Here is an 18,794-nt window from a genome sequence, read left to right on the forward strand (position 1 = left end):
CAGCATTTGGGACAAATCTTTGGAATTTCCTGTACTTTAATTATTTGCAAATGAGAAATGTTTGAGGGGAAAATGTGGATGGGAGGTTATCCTGCCAAATTTATCTTTTCTCTTTGGCAAGTGATCTGCATTTCCAGACTGGCGACTGCTCCCAGAGCGAGAGTATGTTGCATCATCTGAGTAATGAGGATGTGATTAATGGTGCTGACCTGAGTGTAATGTGGTGAGGTTAGAGTTGCTATAGCTAATCTTGCTTTTATTAAAAATAGATTCAACTAATAATATAAATAGCAAAGCTGACTGGAGATAAATTATTTTAAATGTGCAATATTAAATTTGCAAGAAACTGTGTTTTGGGGTTTTTTTTTTTGCTATAATACAATATTAAATTTGCAAGAAACTGTGTTTTGGGGGTTTTTTTTTGCTATAATACACGGCCCTGACTTCTGAAGGTAGGGATATGGCGATGTGGCTTAAAATAAGTGATAGTTCAGTCTTAAACTTTACTGTTGAGTTGATTAATCCATTGAACTTAGAGGTATAATGGCTCTTTTACTAATGTTGAATTCAAAAGCGTACTAAATCTTATCTCCTGTTATACGGGACTTCAGATATCTTTTCTACTTCATGTTATCTTGAGATACAAATGATAGGATGTGGCTGAAGGCTCTCATTACTATCTTTTTTTTTTTTTAATATTTTATTTATTTATCTTTAGAGGCGAAGGAAAGGAGAGAGGAAGAGAAACATCAATGTATGGTTGCTTCTCCTGCATCCCCTGCTGGGAATTGGCCCCTGCCGGGAACTGGCCTGCAACCCAGGCATATGCCCTGACTGGGAATTGAACCGCGATCGTCTGGTTCGCAGGCTCATGCTCAATCCACTGAGCTACGCCAGCCAGGGCTCTCATTACTATCTTAATACACATGACATGCTGTGTACCAAGGGAACATTCTGTGGCACTGAGTGACTTTCTAGTGAGTTACTTTTCTAGGCTTAAAAATTATAATTTGTCCTGGCCAGGTAGCTCAGTTGGTTAGAGTGTTGTCCCACTATACCAGGGTTGTGGGTTTAACCTCTGGTCAGGGCACACGCAAGAATCAACCAATTAATGCATAAATAAGTAGAACAACAAATCAATCTCTCGCTCTCAAGTCAATAAATAAAAATTTAAAAGTATGTAATTTGTAACTTTAATTAGAGATCTACTTTAAGATTTTATTTATTTATTTTTAGAAAGAGGGTAAGGGAGGGAGAGAGGGAGAAAAACATCGATCAGTTGCCTCGCATATGCACTCCAACTGGGGACTGAACCCACAGCCCAGGCAAGGACCCTGACCAGGAATTGAATAGGCAGCCTTTCACTTTGTGGAACAATGCCCAACCAGCTGAGCCACACTCGGTCAGAGCTAGAGACCTACTTTAGGTCAAGAGATAGAAACGTAATAATTTACAGGATCACAAAATACTTTAGTCAAAAAATCTGTACCATTCACTTTCTCCTTAATAAAGAAAAGCATGGTCACTGCCCTCAGTGAGATTCTGATCCAGGAGAGGGACACACAACAATTGATAAGCAGTGCACTGGCAGTGTAACCAGGTAGCTCGGGTACAGAGAAAGGACTGCTTGGACTTAGGTAGCACAGGTAGGACAGACTTCACAGAGTTACTCCGTTTACACCATGTCTTGAAGAAACAGGCATTTGCTAGACAGCAGGATAAAATGGTAATCCAGGTTAAGGGAACTCACTTATAATATCGTGGACCTCACAGCAGTATGCTTTTCCTGGAGGATAAGGGTAGGGAAAAGAATATTCCCAGAGAGGGGAGATAGGGACCAGATCTAGAACTGGTCTTCTGTGACACACCAAGCACTTCAGATTTAATTCGAGGAGTGATCAGGAATCCTTAAAGAATTTTAAACAAGAGAGTGTGTAGATGTATACTTGGGGGTGATTATGTATTTTGCACGACTTGGGAGGATGCCAGCATCATAGAGACTTGACTGGAAGTTGGAAGAACCGTTTAGAACGGTAATTCGGTAGTCCACGCAGGGCAGCAACGGCAGGGGTAAGGCAGATGGAGAAGGGAAACGGCAGATACCGCCATCCAGACTTGGCACTTTGGAGACACGTGTCATTATCGTCTGGGACGTGAAGATTCCCCTCAGTGACTATTTAGATACAAGGCTTTCTGGTGAAGCTGGTTAGGCAGTGATTACTGGCAGGGAGCATAACCTAAACATAGTTAACTTATTTTTCCCCGGGCACCTGTGAATAGATAGTGCTTAATATTTATAATACTAAAAGCACCTTCTGTGGAGTATAGAAACTAATATAAAGTCTATTGTCTTCTGGATTTTATTTATAAAGGAGATTTGCAGCCATCTTTTTTGAACATTGCATCAAGATTTCCCATCTTCTATGCAAAATTTATTGCTTGGTTTTGTTTTCCAAACAGATTCTTCGGGTCCAAAGCCGAAGTGCAGGTGGAAGGAAGATCTCTGAAAACAACTATTCTCTGGATGATTTGGAAATAGGGCCAAGTAAGCAGACAGTTCCAAGCGCATGACATTCTCTGGGAAGTCCTCATCAGTGAACAGCCAGTGCTTTGAAGGAAGAATGGCACAAATTAAAAGGAAGTCTTATCTGTTATATACAAGCCATTCCCAAACCGCATTGCTCTCCACAAAGAGCGTCTCTGTATTTTAAATCCATCCCCGTCAGTGGTAGCCCGTGGTAGACAAATGATACATCCGCAGGATTCCAGGGGAAGCACTATGGGCAGTTTGGGCTCCGTGGTCACCTAAGCTGTGAGGGCTCCCATCCATGGGCAGTATCCTTCGTCAAGATTGGTTATCCTGTACTACCGATGGTAACAAAACATTTTGAGGGTGGAATTATTATGTTTTGAAGGGCATATAGGTAGTGTACAAAAGAAAAAAATTGAATTCATAAACATAAAATCATTAGCCTCCTAGTTATCAAAGAAATGCAAATAAAATTACATCAAGATCTAATTTTTTTCATATGTTAAAGAAGCCAAAATTTTCAAATATACAATACTCAGTTATGGTAAAGTTTCTCCTTATAATGTTGGGAAAGTGAGTGAATATTACCATACAGCTGACAGTTATAGTCCTGCTTTCCTTCTCTGTACTCAATTGAAGAAATTGATTTCATTAGATTACAACCCCCCCCCCCAAATTGGGAATCTGAAGCCACTGAAATCACATTTTATTTTCTAATAAATTTCTTTTTTTTTTTGCATGCTTCTAGGTCAAGTGTCAACTCCTGCATTCAGCTTGGAGAAAAGTGAGACTAGACGAAATCTGGAGATCCCACGCCTGTCAGAAACCTCCATAAAGGATCGAATGGCCAAGTACCAGGCAGCTGTGTCCAAACAAAGCAGTTCTACCAACTATACAGTATGTGTTGTGTATCATTCCTTCATTCATTCATTCATTCATTCATTCATTCATTCATTCATCCAGCAAAGGTCACTGAGCACAGAAACTAGAAATGTTGTCAGACCCTGACTTGTGAGCCCTGGCTTCTTCTCTTGTCTCCCCACCCTCCATTCTCTTTTCACAGAAATCCTTCCTTAGTTTTATTCTCCATCCTTCCCATGTTCCAATCCTCTCTTTGCTTTCCTAGGTCTCATTCCCACCCCACCCGTTTTTTTTGTGAGGTTACCATCTAGTAATGTCATTGAGAGTTTTCCTGTCTCTTCTACTTAATCTTGGTTTCTTTGTTAAAGAAGTAGTATTTTATTAATTTTAACAGAAACATTTATTTTATTTTTATTTTTGAGGGAAGAAAGGGCAAATAGTGGAGAGAAATATCAAATATATTCAGCATTAATATGGGATGGGTTTTTACAATTTTTTGTTGATTCATAATTCATTTGACAAAATCACCATTTTAAAGTATAAAACTCAGTAATTTTTAGTATATTCATAAGGTTGTGCAACCATCACCACTAATTCCAGAACATTTCCACCATCCCAAAAAGAAATTGGGGGACTGCACACTCACTCCCAGTCCCCTGGCCACCACTGATCCACTTTCTGTCTTTATGGACCTCCCTCTTTCTGACATTTCTTACAAATGAAATTCTACAATATGTGGCCTATTTAATCTTTACTACTTGTTATGGGATGGTTTTCTTAAAAAAAAGAATAGTGGATGAGAAAAGGGGCGAGAAATGAGAAGATGGCGTGCTGAGTAAGAACAAAATATTTGGTATTCTAAATAGAATGGAGGGTCTTTTCATTTTATACTCATCTAGGCTTAACTGGCAGGGTGACACTATGGAACTTCTTAACTGAAGTTATCTTTTAAATGCCCTTTGTTCGTATGTGCCCACACGTATATACACGTGTACACATATCTATATATGTATCTTTCAAATGTTTGCTCCTTGTGACATTGCAGATTACAAACTATTAATCTCTTGATGTCTTTGTTAACAAAGTTGGAGAACTCGAATTGAGTTGTGTTGTTCCCAGGCAGACTGAAACTGGCGCCTGTTGGTAATATACAGCGTGTTGCAGGAGTTGAGCCTTCTTTTTCCCACATTATTAAGTATGCATTCTAGTAGTATTTATTGGTGGCCAAAGTCTCTGAGCAATGAATAATTTCATCTTGATTTTTCACTGTAATGTTCAGAAGAGATGTGTGTAAATCAATGTTGACTATGAAAAGTGAGCAAATTAGACTTCTCTTAGAGGGCAGGGCAGGAGATACAGCAAACAGGTGATCCGTGGAGCTTTATTCCCTCTTGTTCCAGGATTTTGCTGCTTCTCAGTGCCCTCCTGCTGTAAACATTCCGGCCAGGTGACTCCCTAAGTGGAAAAACCTGTTCAGTGACTTTTTTTTTTAACTCCTAATTAGTTTCTGCCTTGCATTTCTCCATCTCTGAAAATTTTGAGAGTTGAAATACTGTAGGAATTCTTGTAAAAAGTACATTTTATCTCATCTCAAAAGAATTTCTCCGGCAGCTTCACAGAGGTAGGCTGTAACAAGGCACAGGCTCCATGGCAGGGGCTCTGGCGGCTGGGCTTTGGGCTGGGGTCCGGAACGAGTGGTTGGCCTGTTGCACTGTTATCTTCCGCAGTGCTGGCTGCCAGCTCCTTCCTGCAGATGCACCTCCAGAATGTGGGCCTTAATCTGGAATTCCACACATGAGTAAATCAGTCACACTCACACCCCCTTCATTGGCTTAGTGGCCATAAATTGTTTTCTCCCATGCTTAAAGAATCACAGGGGACAGAAAGGGACTAGATTATTAGCAGATTCATGATAGGAAATGTTCATATTCATCTACCTCTATATTGATTTTGGGTCTAATAGATAAAGTTAATTTTAATATTTTGCCCCAAGTGGTCTTTGCAAGAAAAAAAACCTGTGCTTATTTCTTTGACAGTATTAATGCCTGCTTTTTATGTTAAGGCTCTGTTATGAGAAGTAGAATAAGGTAGGTCTTTAGTACAATGTGTGAATTTTATGCAAAAAACATGTTTTCGAAGTCTCATTTATGAGACTTTATGGTACCAGAAGGCTCTATGGTATCATTTTTTATAATTTGTTTTCATATGTATACATCACCCCTGTCTCTCTTTCCAGGCCGGGCATATATATATATATGGTCAGTATATTTTCTTAATTATTGGCACTTGGCACCTCCTTTCCCTGCTCCAGAATGGTCTTTTCTGATAAAACTCACCAGCTTTGCATTCCCACAAGCTCTGCTGCTAGAAGAGTGAATCACAAGAACGTTGTACGCAGGGGGGTGGTGGGGGGGGTGTCTGTGTGTGTGTCTGTGTTGATGTGTCTGTATTCTAATGAGCATCGGTGTTACCTAGTGTACAAATATTTAACTCTGAGGTGTGTGTCCACAAAGCTGCTTTTGTTGTTTCACAAGTCCAACTGGTTTTGCTTGTGAGAATTAGGGGATTGATTTGACCTCCAGCCTCTTAAAAGAATTTTTTTTGTTCACATTCCAAGTTTACTTAATTGTGCAATGAAGAGAATAGGATAGTGAGAATTTATTTTACTTTATTTTTTGAGACGTTTAAAAAAGTTCACAGGCGGTTTTTATTTTTCAGAATGAACTGAGAGCCAATGGCAGTGAAATCAAAATTCACAAGTCGGAGCAAAAGGAGAACGTACCCCCGGGTCCTGAGGTCTGTGTCTCCCATCAAGATGGAGAAAAGGTGGGTTGGAAAGTCTGATGTCCAGTTGCCAAGGAGCCATGTGTTCTAAATTAGATGCTCAAAATTAGAAACCACTCTGACTCTGGGCTGCAGAGTGTCTGGGAATCTGGTGACAGCTGCCAGGACAGATTGTTGTTTTTGCAGGTCACATAATTTCGGTTGGGAAGCTCTGCAACTTATAGCTGACCAAATAATGAACCCTCATTGGAAAATTCTTTCACTCAGCAGATGCTCAGAGGGCAGAGAGCTAAAATGATTTTTAAAAATCTGTTTTGCTTAGAAATATTATCTTTGAAGTATTTGTATATTATTAACTCATTTTGTGCAAGAACATTTTATTCTTTCACTCAAAGTATTTTGAAAGCTAGACACTATACTAAGCACAGGAAACGCTAAGCTTAAAAACTACATATGAACATACCATTCCATATGGTCTTTATCTGCAAGGAAGCTAACAGTCGAGGAGAGAGGAGTAACAGGTTGGCAGTCATAAACAGTGTGACAGCTGTGAGAGGACAACGCAGGGCCGTGGAAGCTGAGGCTAAAGACAGTTACCCCAACTTTTTCAAGAAGGTGATGTCCTGAAGAGTCAAAGTAGGCCAAGTGAATAAGAAGTTCAAGTGAAGAGAGAGGATGGTATTCCAGGAAGGCATAACAGAGGAGTGGAAATCAGAGATTGAAACCAGGATGACTTGGCTAGAGAACGAGGTCCATACAGGCAATGGTGAGAGACAGGTGGAGGGAGAAAGCTGGGGTGGGTCCTAAAAAGGTTTATATGACACCCTTAAGAGTTTGGAGGTAGTCCTGCAGTGGTAGAAAGCCAGGGGGAGGTTGTATGCAAATTAGATTTGTATTTTATACATTTAATGTTAGATGAATTGGCTTAGTTGGAGTAAGCAGTAATGTGTATGGCAGGTGAGTTTATCATTTTCTCTGCTGATCCATTACCCAATCTTTTTGGTCTTTTGTTCAATATAATAATCAAATGTTGAGTTAGATGAGGAGGAAGAGCTTTCACATCTATGACAGTGATTGATATTAGGAGAAAAACATTGTTTCTGTTATACATATGGACCCCCTTGAGGCCATTCTTCCAAAAAGTGAAGAGATCATTCAAATTGGTCAACAGCAATAGTTCTCAAATGTATTTCACTATGACAGACTTTTAGAGGTTTGCTGTATTGACAGAATACTGGCAGGAAGCCACGAGACATGCTGCACACTTGATCAGACCAGAGTAGGCATGCGGGAAAATGGTCTCAGATGGGTGGCAATGTGGTGTGAATCACATACTAGGACAGGAAAAAAAATTAGAAGAATTAAATCACTTTGCTTTATAAAAACATTAGAGATCTCTGTTGAAATAATAAGACAAAACACTTGGCAGTAATTTGTTTCATAATCATAAAGCAATCAAATAAATCACATGAATCCCTGCAACAGTGAGCTCAGGCACTAGTCACACGGCTCACACGTCATGTGGCAAGTGAGTTCTCTCATTAGATGCCTGGGTTTCCCGTTTTTTAAGTGGAAGGTTGTCTTAAGAATGAGTAAATATGTTTGGAATTTTTCTTATATATTATAAAAAGGACATTTTAGCCCCGGTAGGTGTCGCTCAGTGGATTGAGCACTGGCCTGCAAACTGAAGGGTCACCGGTTTGATTCCTAGTCAGGGCACATGCCTGGGTAGCAGGCCAGGTGCCCAGTGGGGGCTTGTGAGAGGTAACTGTGATGCTTCTGTCACACATCCATGTTTCTTTCTCTTTCTCCCTCTCTTCCTCTCTCTCTAAAAATAAATAAATAAAAGCTTTCTTTAAAAAAGACATTTTAGAGAAAAATATTCCCGGCCCTGAAATCACCCAATCTACCCTAGGTGCATAGTTTGAGGGATGATCCTCTGGAAAATAATGCTCCGATTGCCCCTAAGTAGATATCCCTATATCTAATTTCATGCTTTCTTTTTTTTTTTTAAAGAGCAGTGTATTTTTTTAAGATTTTATTTATCTTTAGAGGGGAAGGGAAGGAGAGAGGGAGAGAAATATCAATGTATGATTGCCTCTCATGCATCCCCTTGCTGGGAACTGGCCTGCAACCCAGGCATGTGCCCTGACTGGGAATCGAACTGCGACCCTCTGATTTGCAGGCCCGTGCTCAATCCACTGAGCTACACCAGCCAGGGCCTAATTTCATGCTTTCTTGATTGGGTTCATGATTTGAAACTGGAACCCTGAGCTGAAATGGAAGATGGGGACATTTTAATTATAGCCAAAAAGAGGATCAGTGCAACTGAATTGTGAATTGGGGAGTGGGTGGGGAACAACGGTGTTAAAGATGGGGCATCATCCTCAAGCACACGCTGCAGGTTCATAAACACTTGGCTGCCTTAAAATTCATAAAATTTTTCAGAGCCTCAGTTTTTCTTTTAGCTATTTGCCTGATGTTTGTTAACCAACACCTAAGGACTATTTGAACTTCGGTTTGTTGCAAAAAGACAGTAATGCTAGGGTGAACTTGCCTCAAATGGAATAGTTTGTAAAGAAATTGTTCATCCCTTTCTCCTCTTGTGAATGAATTTGTACTTCCCTTTAATGAAATGTTTGAGCAAAATCTCACGTGTTCTCTCCTGGCTGTGCCTGCAGTGAAGTCATCTGGTTGGACATGTGCGATGATGTCAGATTGGCATTAACTTTACCCTTTAGGTTCAAGATGGTCAAGTTAGAGATGAGAGAAGAGCACCCTGGGGTGGATGCACCTACTAATTAGCAAGAGTTAAAGAGCTTTTCGTGGCTATGCAAAGCTCTCAGGAAATTTATTTCATATCATTAAATGAAATAATGCATGTAAGGTAAACATTCAGTAAATATTGGATGTCATTATACTAGTTCATTTTATACCATATCAGAATTCCTGTAATGAAAAAAGAGTGGTGGGAAAAAATAACCATGCTGAAATTCAGGTGCAGTCAGGCAACACCTTAATCTCCAATATTCCATCTCGACTGTGTTCAGTGCATTCATTAGACAACCTGATACAAACGCTCAGCAGCACTCATGAAACCCCTGACGTCGGAGTGAGTTGTTACGTGAAGAGTGCACATTCCGTCACCTGTTGACCCCTCACTTTTCTGTGGAGGAAGATACCAGGAGGGCCTAGGGGCTGGTATAAAGGAAGAGAGAAAGCTAATAGAAAGTTCTCCTACTTAAATTTGATGGCTTCTGGGGGAAATAGACACCGATACATTAAGATCCGCTATCTTAATGCTGCTATGTTGAGACTGAGATTAAATGGGAACTTAACCTTGAGGGTAATAACAGAGGTTGGTTTTAGATAAATGTGTTAGACAGCTGTAAGGAAGTCTTCTGTACTAGCAAACTTGTTTCAACAGAATTTGGTTGGGAAATAAAGAGCTAGGAAAATTAAAGACTAAGAATCCTTTCTATATGTAAAGACTTAATTTTGCCTTGGAGTGAGTTATGGTTACATGAGTTATGGTTTGTGGTGAGGAGCTTTGCACTCCCTGATAGAGGGTTTTGTTTGCACCCCCTTTTTATGAGAATCAAAAGAGATGGTTTGGAAGTTCTTTTGTAAAGGGAGATGATGCACAATTTTGGCAGCGAGTGCAGTCTGTTTCTGGCCTGTAATTGAGAGGCATGTTAATATCCTCATAAAAGACATTTTGCTGCCTCTTGTTTAAATGCTCAGCTGTTCTGGGGCCCGTTATTTCCCCCAGGCAGCCAGTGACTGACTGGAGTCAGCAGGTTTCTATGGCATTAACAGCAGTTTGCTCATTTATTTTTAATGTGATTCTTAATCCCACCCCCCCTTTTTTTGTAGGTTTCTGCAACAGAGAATAGCCTGGCAGCCCGTTCCTCCCCTACTGAAGCTGACTTCTGTAAGCATTTGCTCTTAGATCTGGAGGGTGAAGCGTTTGTTCTCTATCCCATATTTGGTTGTCAGGGGGGTATCTCTCCATTGCTGTGCATGTTGAGAAAGAAATATTAAGTTCAGCTCACCGGATCTTTCACTTGGTTTTAAGGATGGATGCTTGAATACCCTTCATACATTTCATGGCTCAGGGAGAAGTTAAATTCAATTATATATGATTAATTTGGGGCAAATTGAACACTACTGATACTCTCTCATTGAACTTATCCTACTTTTTGTACCAAATTTTTTCAGGTTTAAAGCTGTTAAAAATGAATTATGAAGTTTCATTTTAATAAAAGTTTGGCATTTATTTAAAGAAATAAAGAATTGGTATTCGAGTAACCTGTTAAAACTATCTCTCCCCACTTATCTAAATGTGTTATCATAATCCACCCTCGAGCCAGATTCTAGAGATTTCCTTGTTGGTGTCGAATTTGACCACCTTTTCATCCTATTTTGGAGTTGTTTTGAGCCTCACTTCTCCCAAAGATAAAAACCTTTGTTTTTTTTCCCTTTACCATATCCACTTTGATTTTAATTTTCAGTATTTTATATATGTAATTTTTATGTATGTATTTGGATTGCTACCTTCTCCCTGGTTGGTTTATTAGATGCTGAAAACTCAGCAACTAAAGAAGAAGTGCCAGCTAAACAAATCTCTAACAAGCCCTACCCTAAAATTTCGAAGAGAAACTTTTGGTGCTCGAATCCAGGAACATTCCTTTGCAATCATTTTGCTTGGACTAGAAATTTTTTCTGAGCTTTGACTAGGTTTGCAAAACTTTTTTTTAAAATGAGCTGTAATCCTTTAGTACTTTGTTGACTTGACTCTAGATTATAAGGAATTCCTTTATTTTCCTTGGCAGCTGTGTAGATGACTTTTCTGTGCCTTCTGAGTTTTCCACATGACGAATGTATTGGCAGGAAATTAACTTATGAGGCGAAATGTCAGTGATTATGAAGAAAAAAACTTCATGGAGCCTTTTTCCATAATGTTTATCCGTGGATATCAATAGGACTGACCAAAACGACAGTGTCAAATTCTTCTCTCTCTCTCTCTCTCCCCCTTCCTCCCTCCCTCCCTCCCCTCCCTCCCTCCCCTTCTCCCCCCCTCCCTCTCCCCCTCTTTCATATATGCGCTCTAAAATTTCTGCTCTCAAGCACCCCAGAAGGAGTTACTGGGAATACTAATTACCAAAAAGTCATCAAAGTCTATAAACAGCCTTTAGAAATGACAAACACTGCAGGGCAGAAATTTCCTTATAGAGGGTGGTTTGGGTTCCCACTGTTCGTGGAAAGGCTGAGAAAGCCTCCTAACAGAAAACCTAGTTTATGAGAGAACCTAAGAGCATAGCTTTTAGCATTAGAATATTTATCAGTGGAAAAGCAGTGTTTTTCTTGATGTTGAAATGACCTGTTATCATTGAAGATGTCTAAACTTTGCTTTGGGGAGGAACCTTTTCTGAGATTCTCCATGAGGTACTAAAAAGTGTCTTCCTTTTTTAACTCAAGCAGGTAACTCCCAGGTTAAGAGTGAAATCCAGCAACCTGTCCATCCCAAGCCACTGAGTCCAGATGCCAGAGCGTCCAGCCTTTCTGAAAGTTCTCCTCCCAAAGCAGTGAAGGTATGGTGACAATTTCTCTCCGAGCCTTTAGACATTAGTTTACTAGTAGAGCTTATTGCACCTTCTGTCATTATGTTCATTATAACCTGTTTTTGCTCTCCCGGGGATGAAAATACCAAATAAGGACACACTGAAGGCCAGTTACTTTTCCTGGAAGTCTTTATGCTTCTGCTCAGATGTTTGGTCCAGGAGGCAGGGAAGCTGTCTCTCTCATAGCACACAGTTTGAAATCTGGAGAGCTCATGAAAGTTTTAAGAACACCTAAAGTTAAAGAAAACAACATGATTTTTTTAAAAGTCCAAGTTCATAAATCTGTGAATGGGTAAAAGATCACAAAATGGGAACCATGAGAAATCCATTAAGCTAAAATCAGCCCCTTGGACAGGAGCATGCGATGTCAACTTCAAGAGAGAGGCTCCCGGGTCTGCGGAGCGCTTCCATCCCATGCTTAGTAGCCAGCACATTGAAAGAAAGAATGTGACCTTCCAGTGAGGGCTGGCGGCCAGCCCATTTGCTGTAAAATGGACATTCAAGTAACGCTTATGCTTTGGTATAATATTAGATATTACGGAATGAACAAAATTTTTGTACCCCCCCCCCAAAAAAAGATTTTAGTTGGCTAATAGAATGGTCTCTTTTCTTTTTTTAAAAATATTTTTTAAATTTATTTTTAGAGAGAGGGGAAGGGAAGAAGAAAGAGTAGGAGAGAAACATCAATGTGTGGTTGTGTCTCATGTGTCCCCTACTGGGGACCTGGCCTGAAACCCAGGCATGTGCCCTGACTGGGAATCGAACTGGCAACCCTTTGCTTCACAGGCCCGTGCTCAATCCACTGAGCTACACCAGCCAGGGCAGAATGGTCTCTTTCATTTACCAGTTTTTTAAAACCATCGTTTCTCTTTCTATGAACAAATACATGTTCCCATAAAAATAAACAAAGGTAAAAAAAATCCAATACCTATTGTAGGCCGATTATTATTAAAACTGACTTCTTTTTTTTTTTTTTTTTTTGTCCTTACCCAGGGACATGCTTATTGATTTTTAGAGAGGGAAAGGGAGGGGGAGTGAGGGGGAGAGAAACATGGATGTGAGAGAGAAATATTATCCAGTTGCCTCTCATACACGCCCCAATTGGGGAATGAGCCCACAGCCTAGGTGTGTGCCCTGAGTGAGCCGCACAGGCCAGGGCTAACTTGTTATAATTGAATGCTTTGCTAATATTGCTCTAATTTACTCTTTGGGATTAATAGCAAAATGTATCCATAGTTCTTTAATGTCTTTCTCCTCTGGTGTTCTCTTACGTTTTGTTTCAAAACTTAACATTTGAGAGAAACTTAGCAGGCAGAATTAGTTTTCAGGTAGTTTATACTGCCCCATCCTCATGCACGCATCTGCCCGGCATGCATCTCTCAACTGCAGGCTTGCTTGGCTCCTGTGAAAGTTCCAGTGCACAAAAAAGATGAAGAGAACACAGGCGAGGAAAGGGGAGAATCCAAGATTTAAAGGGCGGATTAAAAAGGGGGCAGGGGCAAAGAAGGTAAACATGAACCTTTTTCTGTTATTTTAAAAGATTATTTTTAGAGAGAGGGGAAGGGAGAGAGAAAGAGAGGGAGAGAAACATGGATCATCCCCAACTGGGAACCTGGCCCACAACTAAGGCTGTGCCCTGACTGGGAATCGAACTGGCAACCTTTAGGTCTGTGGAGTGATGCCCAACCCACTTACTGAGCTACGTCACTCAGAGCTAAACATGACCATTTTAAAGGAAGCAGAGATTCATGAGGAGAGGTTATTGAAAAGGGTAAAAATACAGCAAGGGAAAGCAAATATAGGGAGGAAGAACTGGTTATAGTAATTGAATTTGCACATGTACTCAACATGACCCTCTTCTCTTCTGGCCTTAACGATCCACTCATGCTGTCATCAGCACTTTCTTTTCCAGTATTTGGAGTCCAACAAAGTAGCAAATGCCATGGGGTTAATTTCCTCTCCAACAGCAGCCCTGCCCAGATGTTAGTCCTTGGGTTATAGTTCTGGATCAAGGACAGCTAGCAAATCTGACTTGGCCATGGATTCTGTGTGACTGAGGGACTAGGGAAATTCCATGGTTAATCTAAGAACTGAAATCTGTTTTGGAGTATTTTTGAATTCTCAATCCAGTCTTAAATCCCTTCCTTAACGACTGGACCAGACCTCCTAGTCCTTGGTTGGATCTTTAAGATCCTTCCTGATTCAAACTCCAGGGTCTGAGCTGATGAGCAATGAGCGACAGACATCTCAGTTAGGTCTGCCTGGCATACCGCGAAGAGGAGATGGGGGGTGAAGCGCCACGTGCAACTTCCCCAGACCCAGGCCTGCTTCTTTGGCCCTGGTTGCTCAGCAGTAGAGTGCAGACAGGCCTGCTGTCACCAGCCACACACCTCAGGTTTTGAACCTTGTCTAGGACCGGATAAAACTGGCCTGCTGCCTGTGTTTGCTTATAGTTCAAAGCTCAAATGGTTATGGTGCACAGAGCATGGGGTGGGGCCCAATCACGTCTCCACTTTTATTTAAGAGCAGTTTATTATCTCTTCCTCACATTGACCCTTTACATTCTGCAGGCATAAAGTATGTAGGTGTGTTAGTATTTACAGGAAGACCTGCTGGTGTAACTGGTCTTGTGGCTATAGACCAGGCAATCTACATTGTTTTTTTTCATTTTGGGGAGAATAAACTTGTTCACTCAGAATACATTTTGTGGGGTCCCACGCACCCTGGAAAAACTCTCCCTTAGTGCTGTGTCCATAATTGAAAATAGGACATCTAAGGTTGAGACTCAATTCATTTCAAATTTTAGTTTAAATTAAAAAAAAATGATACTGGTCTTTAAAAGTAAGGGTTTTGTATATTTTGAACACTGGCCAAAAAGCTCAGTTGATGAGACTTGGTGCTGATGAAGTCGAAGGTGCAGGTTTGACTTAAAACGTGGGAATAACATCCAAAAAGGGTGTTATTCCTGGTGCAGAACCCAGTGGTCCCTGTGAAAGGATCAGAACATTTTGACTCAAGAGACTCAGAAGTCTCTTAGACTTTGTGTTCTCCCATTGAAAGAAGTCACTCCCTGAATGTTCCCAGAGGGGAAGATAAGGGAGGAGATACAAGGAGAAGTAGCTGGCCCTGGAAATGCCCGCTGTACCCCACTGTGTCCAGGGCAGCCTCGTCCCAGGCTTCCTTGGCTGGTCCTGCTGTGAATGTGGAGAGAAAACATGGGAGACTGTATGAGAGGGCCCCTCTGTGCCCTGCCAGCTGTCCTGTCCTCTGCAGGCAGCATAGGGGTTTTATGCTCTTTTGCAAAGTAATCAGAATTATGCATCCAGAATCTTTTCTCACTGTCTACATTATTCCTGCTTTCTCAGAGCACTAACCTTTCCTGTACATGGATAGCAGTCTGTTTAAGATGAATATCCCCAAAATGCTTTCAAAAAGTTTCACAGAAGACTGGGGAAGGGTTAACGCTGTACAGAATTGGCCCAATCATTTACTGTGTGGTGAAGAATTTTAATTTAATTACCTAGGTATTTTGCACAAATTGGAAGGAGGGAGTGGCAGGCATTTTGTGATGTTCTGAATTTCCTTCTGATTAAAGGCTGGTTAACTTCACTGCCTGTTGCCAGCTGCTGACTCCCATACCACACACATATACATACTTCATTAGACCAAAAAATAAGAGAGGAGAATGAAAGAATGGAGATGAAGTCATACAAATTTGTTGGAAAAAATAGTTTGAAGGAGATGCTGATTAGCAGAGGCCCTGCACGATCCCTCAGCTGGGAAAGATACAACAGTGTTTATGAACATCAATTATGCATAAATTACCTCATTCATTCCTAAGTATCCCATAGATATTATCTACATATTTCAATTTGAAACAAAGACTTTAGTTTGTTCCAAGTGCTATAGTGAGATTATTTTCATTTGGATTAGCATTTGCTCTCTTCTCCCAAAGAGTTTCCTTTAGTTGTGGAAGTTTAACATTCCAGGGAAATTTAGAAAATGCTCTGTTAGTATGTGAGTCGGTAGTTCTGAGTTTTAATTTACTAACTGTGAGAACTTTGATAAGGCATCTGACATCCTGGTGCGTCAGTTTCAACGTGTGAAAAAGGGCGAGGGAGGGGAGATGGGAAAACATCTTATGTGCTGAAAAAAAATATTTTTAAAAAGGTCTAACATTCTAACCTCAGCAGTGTTTAAAATGTGGCTGTGCCAGGTCCGAGCATACCATGAAAGTGTGGGCAGGATGTACGCCAGGCCTACCGTAATGCTAGAGATTTGTGGGCATTGACGACGCTTCCTGTTGTCTGAATAGACATGGGGGCAATTACGGAAAAGTGGCTGAGAGCCCAGGACAGAGGAAATAAAGGGAAGGCACAGCCGCAGCCACTCTGACTTGGCATTGTACCATGTTGGCACCCTCTTGTCTTTACGAAACTGTAAGGGCCTTTGGGCAGCTGCCTCATAAACCTTAAATAATATTTAAAAGGGGTTATGTAAAAAATGAATAGGAATAATGGGCATCTGGTAGGTCTGGCTAGTTAGAAGCTGCGATTAGTCAGATATTTGAGCAGCAGTCCATAGGCATACCTCAGAGGTATCTGGGTTTGGTTCCAGACGACTACAATAAAGGGAGTTGTAGTTTTTTGCTCATGGAGGGTCTTGCCTTTCATTTGTTTCACAAAAAAAAAAAAAAAAAAGTCCCCAGCAGAGCCACCAAAAAAAAAAAAGAGAGAAAAAAGAAAAAAACAACACACATCATCTGTGAAGCTCAATAAAGCAATGTACATTAAAACAAGATATGCTTATATGATTTTGATATTAATTTTTTAAAATTTATATTTAGAGGGGAAGGAGAGAGGGAGAGAAACATCAATGTATGGTTGCCTTTTGTGCATCCCCTGCTGGTAGTTGGCCTGCAAGGAACCGGCCCGCAACCCAGGCATGTGCCCTGACTGGGAATTGAACCGCAATCCTCTGGTTCACAGGCCCGCGCTTAATCCACTGAGCTACACCAGCCAGGGCCTGATTTTGATATTAAAGAGGAAGAATAATTGTTTACTTGTGTGGATAAAGGCACCATTCAAGAAAGAGCCATTATGGGTCAGGCGTGGGAGGTAGTAAGACACTAAACAACTGTTAATGAAACACTCCTTGTGTGGGTGAAGACTCATAAAAGCCCTCTCTCCTGAGCTGGGACATGTGGCAGCCTCAGGTAGATATGAGTGAGGCTGAATTTGCTGCAATTAGCAGAATTACTTGAAAAAGAGAGAAAACATGGTCTTATTCGTGGATCTGAGTCTGTCACTGAATGACAGCTCAGTTGCAGTAAAGCGCTCCAGGGCGTACCAAATGCTGTGTATTCATTGAAGGTTCCTGTTTGTCTCTTCCAGCTTCTGCTTCCTGCTCCCGGTACCTAATTTCTGCTCCTGCCTTCCACTTTCCTCCTAATGTGAGCTCAACTTTCAGCTTTCTCTCAGGTTCTCCCTTCTGTTCCCTGGGCCGCACCCCTCTCCTAAGCGTGCTCTCTGTGTGTGCACAGTGGAGGGCTGCTCTGTAACCCTCAATGCCCTTTATGGAATAATGCCCGTTTCCTCTCAGACCATGTGAAATTCATCTCCTGCTCTATCTTTACCGACCCAAATAAATGTTTATTTTCCTAAGTCAGTAGTTAAAAAATACAGAATTCACCCTGCAGCTGAAAAAGATTCTCAATCTGATAAATACATTAGCCTATTACTTTTACATTCTGTGAATCATGATTTGTACAAGCCCTCTCCAGTGGCTTTGATTGTACTATTATATTCAATTATTCTGCATTTTAATGTACCTTTTGCTTGCTAGACAAGGGCCTCGTCCTTTTAGAGAAACTTAATTGAACTATTTAAGGACGACTCTACTTAAGTCCTATCTGGTTAGAAGTGTTCTTATAAGAAAGAAAGAATTCATATAATGCCTTAATGACTTCCAATGGCACTCAATGTAGTAACATTTGATCACATTTAAATACCTCCCTTATGCTTGGTAAACTATGTTTAGCCTGTGGTCTTTGATTCTTTAAGTTTTTCCTTTTAGAACTGCACCCCTAGGAGTGGAGGGGGGGTGGTGTTACTGAGGAGCCACTTCTACTCAGTTCTGCTCCTTGTTTCTTAAATCCTTTGGTGCTATTTTGGGGTTTCCCACTAATTTTATTAAATTCCTTTTTTTAAAGATTTTTTATTTATTCGCAGAGAGAGGGAAAGAAACATAGATGTGAGAGAGAAACATCAGTTAGTTGCCTCCCGCACACCCCCAACCAGAGACGTAGCCCGCAGCCTAGGCACGTGCCCTGACCCGGAACCAAACCGGGGACCCTTCAGATCACAGGCCGGCACTCAGTCCACTGGGCCACATCAGCCAGGGCTAAATTCCTTTTTACAGACCTTTCCTTTTACTTCCATTTTATGCCCATTTTCTGTTCTCATTTCCTGTCCAAATCTGCTTGAAAAACCATTCCTGTTTTTTGCTTTACCTCCTAGTGAATCATGTGACAAGTGAACCAGCAGTGTGAATTTTCTTTAGACTATTTTCAGGTTTTTTAAATCAAAATTCTATCTTGCCCATACCTCGTTTATTTTAGGCTTACTTAACCATTCAGGTCCTTATTTGCATTATTTCCTACCACACTGGTCTTGGCAGCAAAGCAGCCAGCAACATGCCTACAAGAGCTTCTTGGCCACTTTATCCTAAACCGCTTCTGCATTCACTGGTTGAGGTGTTCTGTTGGGGCGAGTCAAGAGTAACACAGGCCTAGGACTTGGTGCCCACCCCTACTAGCCAGGTAACCATTATTATGTAAAAACTTACAGATTTGCAATTCTGGCTTTCATCAGTGCTAGAATACTGAGTCTTTTTATGTTCTTTAGGGCTGGGTTTACCAGCTGAACAGCTGTGCTCACCCCACCTTATTCCACACTTTACAAGCAGCTCCTGATTCCCAGTCAGTTATGACTTCT

The 18,794-nt window shown here is 40.9% G+C and overlaps 1 protein-coding gene across 2 annotated transcripts in view; it reads left to right on the forward strand.

Moving 5' to 3' along the window:
• LIMA1 (LIM domain and actin binding 1) overlaps positions 1–18,794 on the forward strand; it is an 82,604-nt gene that overhangs the window by 58,522 nt on the left and 5,288 nt on the right. Inside the window, exons 5-9 of one of the 2 annotated variants that reach the window (XM_037031045.1) lie at positions 2,461–2,545; positions 3,279–3,427; positions 6,110–6,217; positions 10,052–10,109; positions 11,657–11,769. In XM_037031045.1, the coding sequence (XP_036886940.1) occupies positions 2,461–2,545; positions 3,279–3,427; positions 6,110–6,217; positions 10,052–10,109; positions 11,657–11,769 (513 nt within the window). The remainder of the gene's footprint in view (positions 1–2,460; positions 2,546–3,278; positions 3,428–6,109; positions 6,218–10,051; positions 10,110–11,656; positions 11,770–18,794) is intronic. The other variant, XM_037031046.1, reaches the window with a different exon arrangement.

Source organism: Sturnira hondurensis, unplaced genomic scaffold, assembly GCF_014824575.4.
Source record: "Sturnira hondurensis isolate 20B ecotype Veracruz unplaced genomic scaffold, ASM1482457v3 Scaffold0020903, whole genome shotgun sequence".
NCBI classification, from domain to species: Eukaryota; Metazoa; Chordata; class Mammalia; order Chiroptera; family Phyllostomidae; genus Sturnira; species Sturnira hondurensis.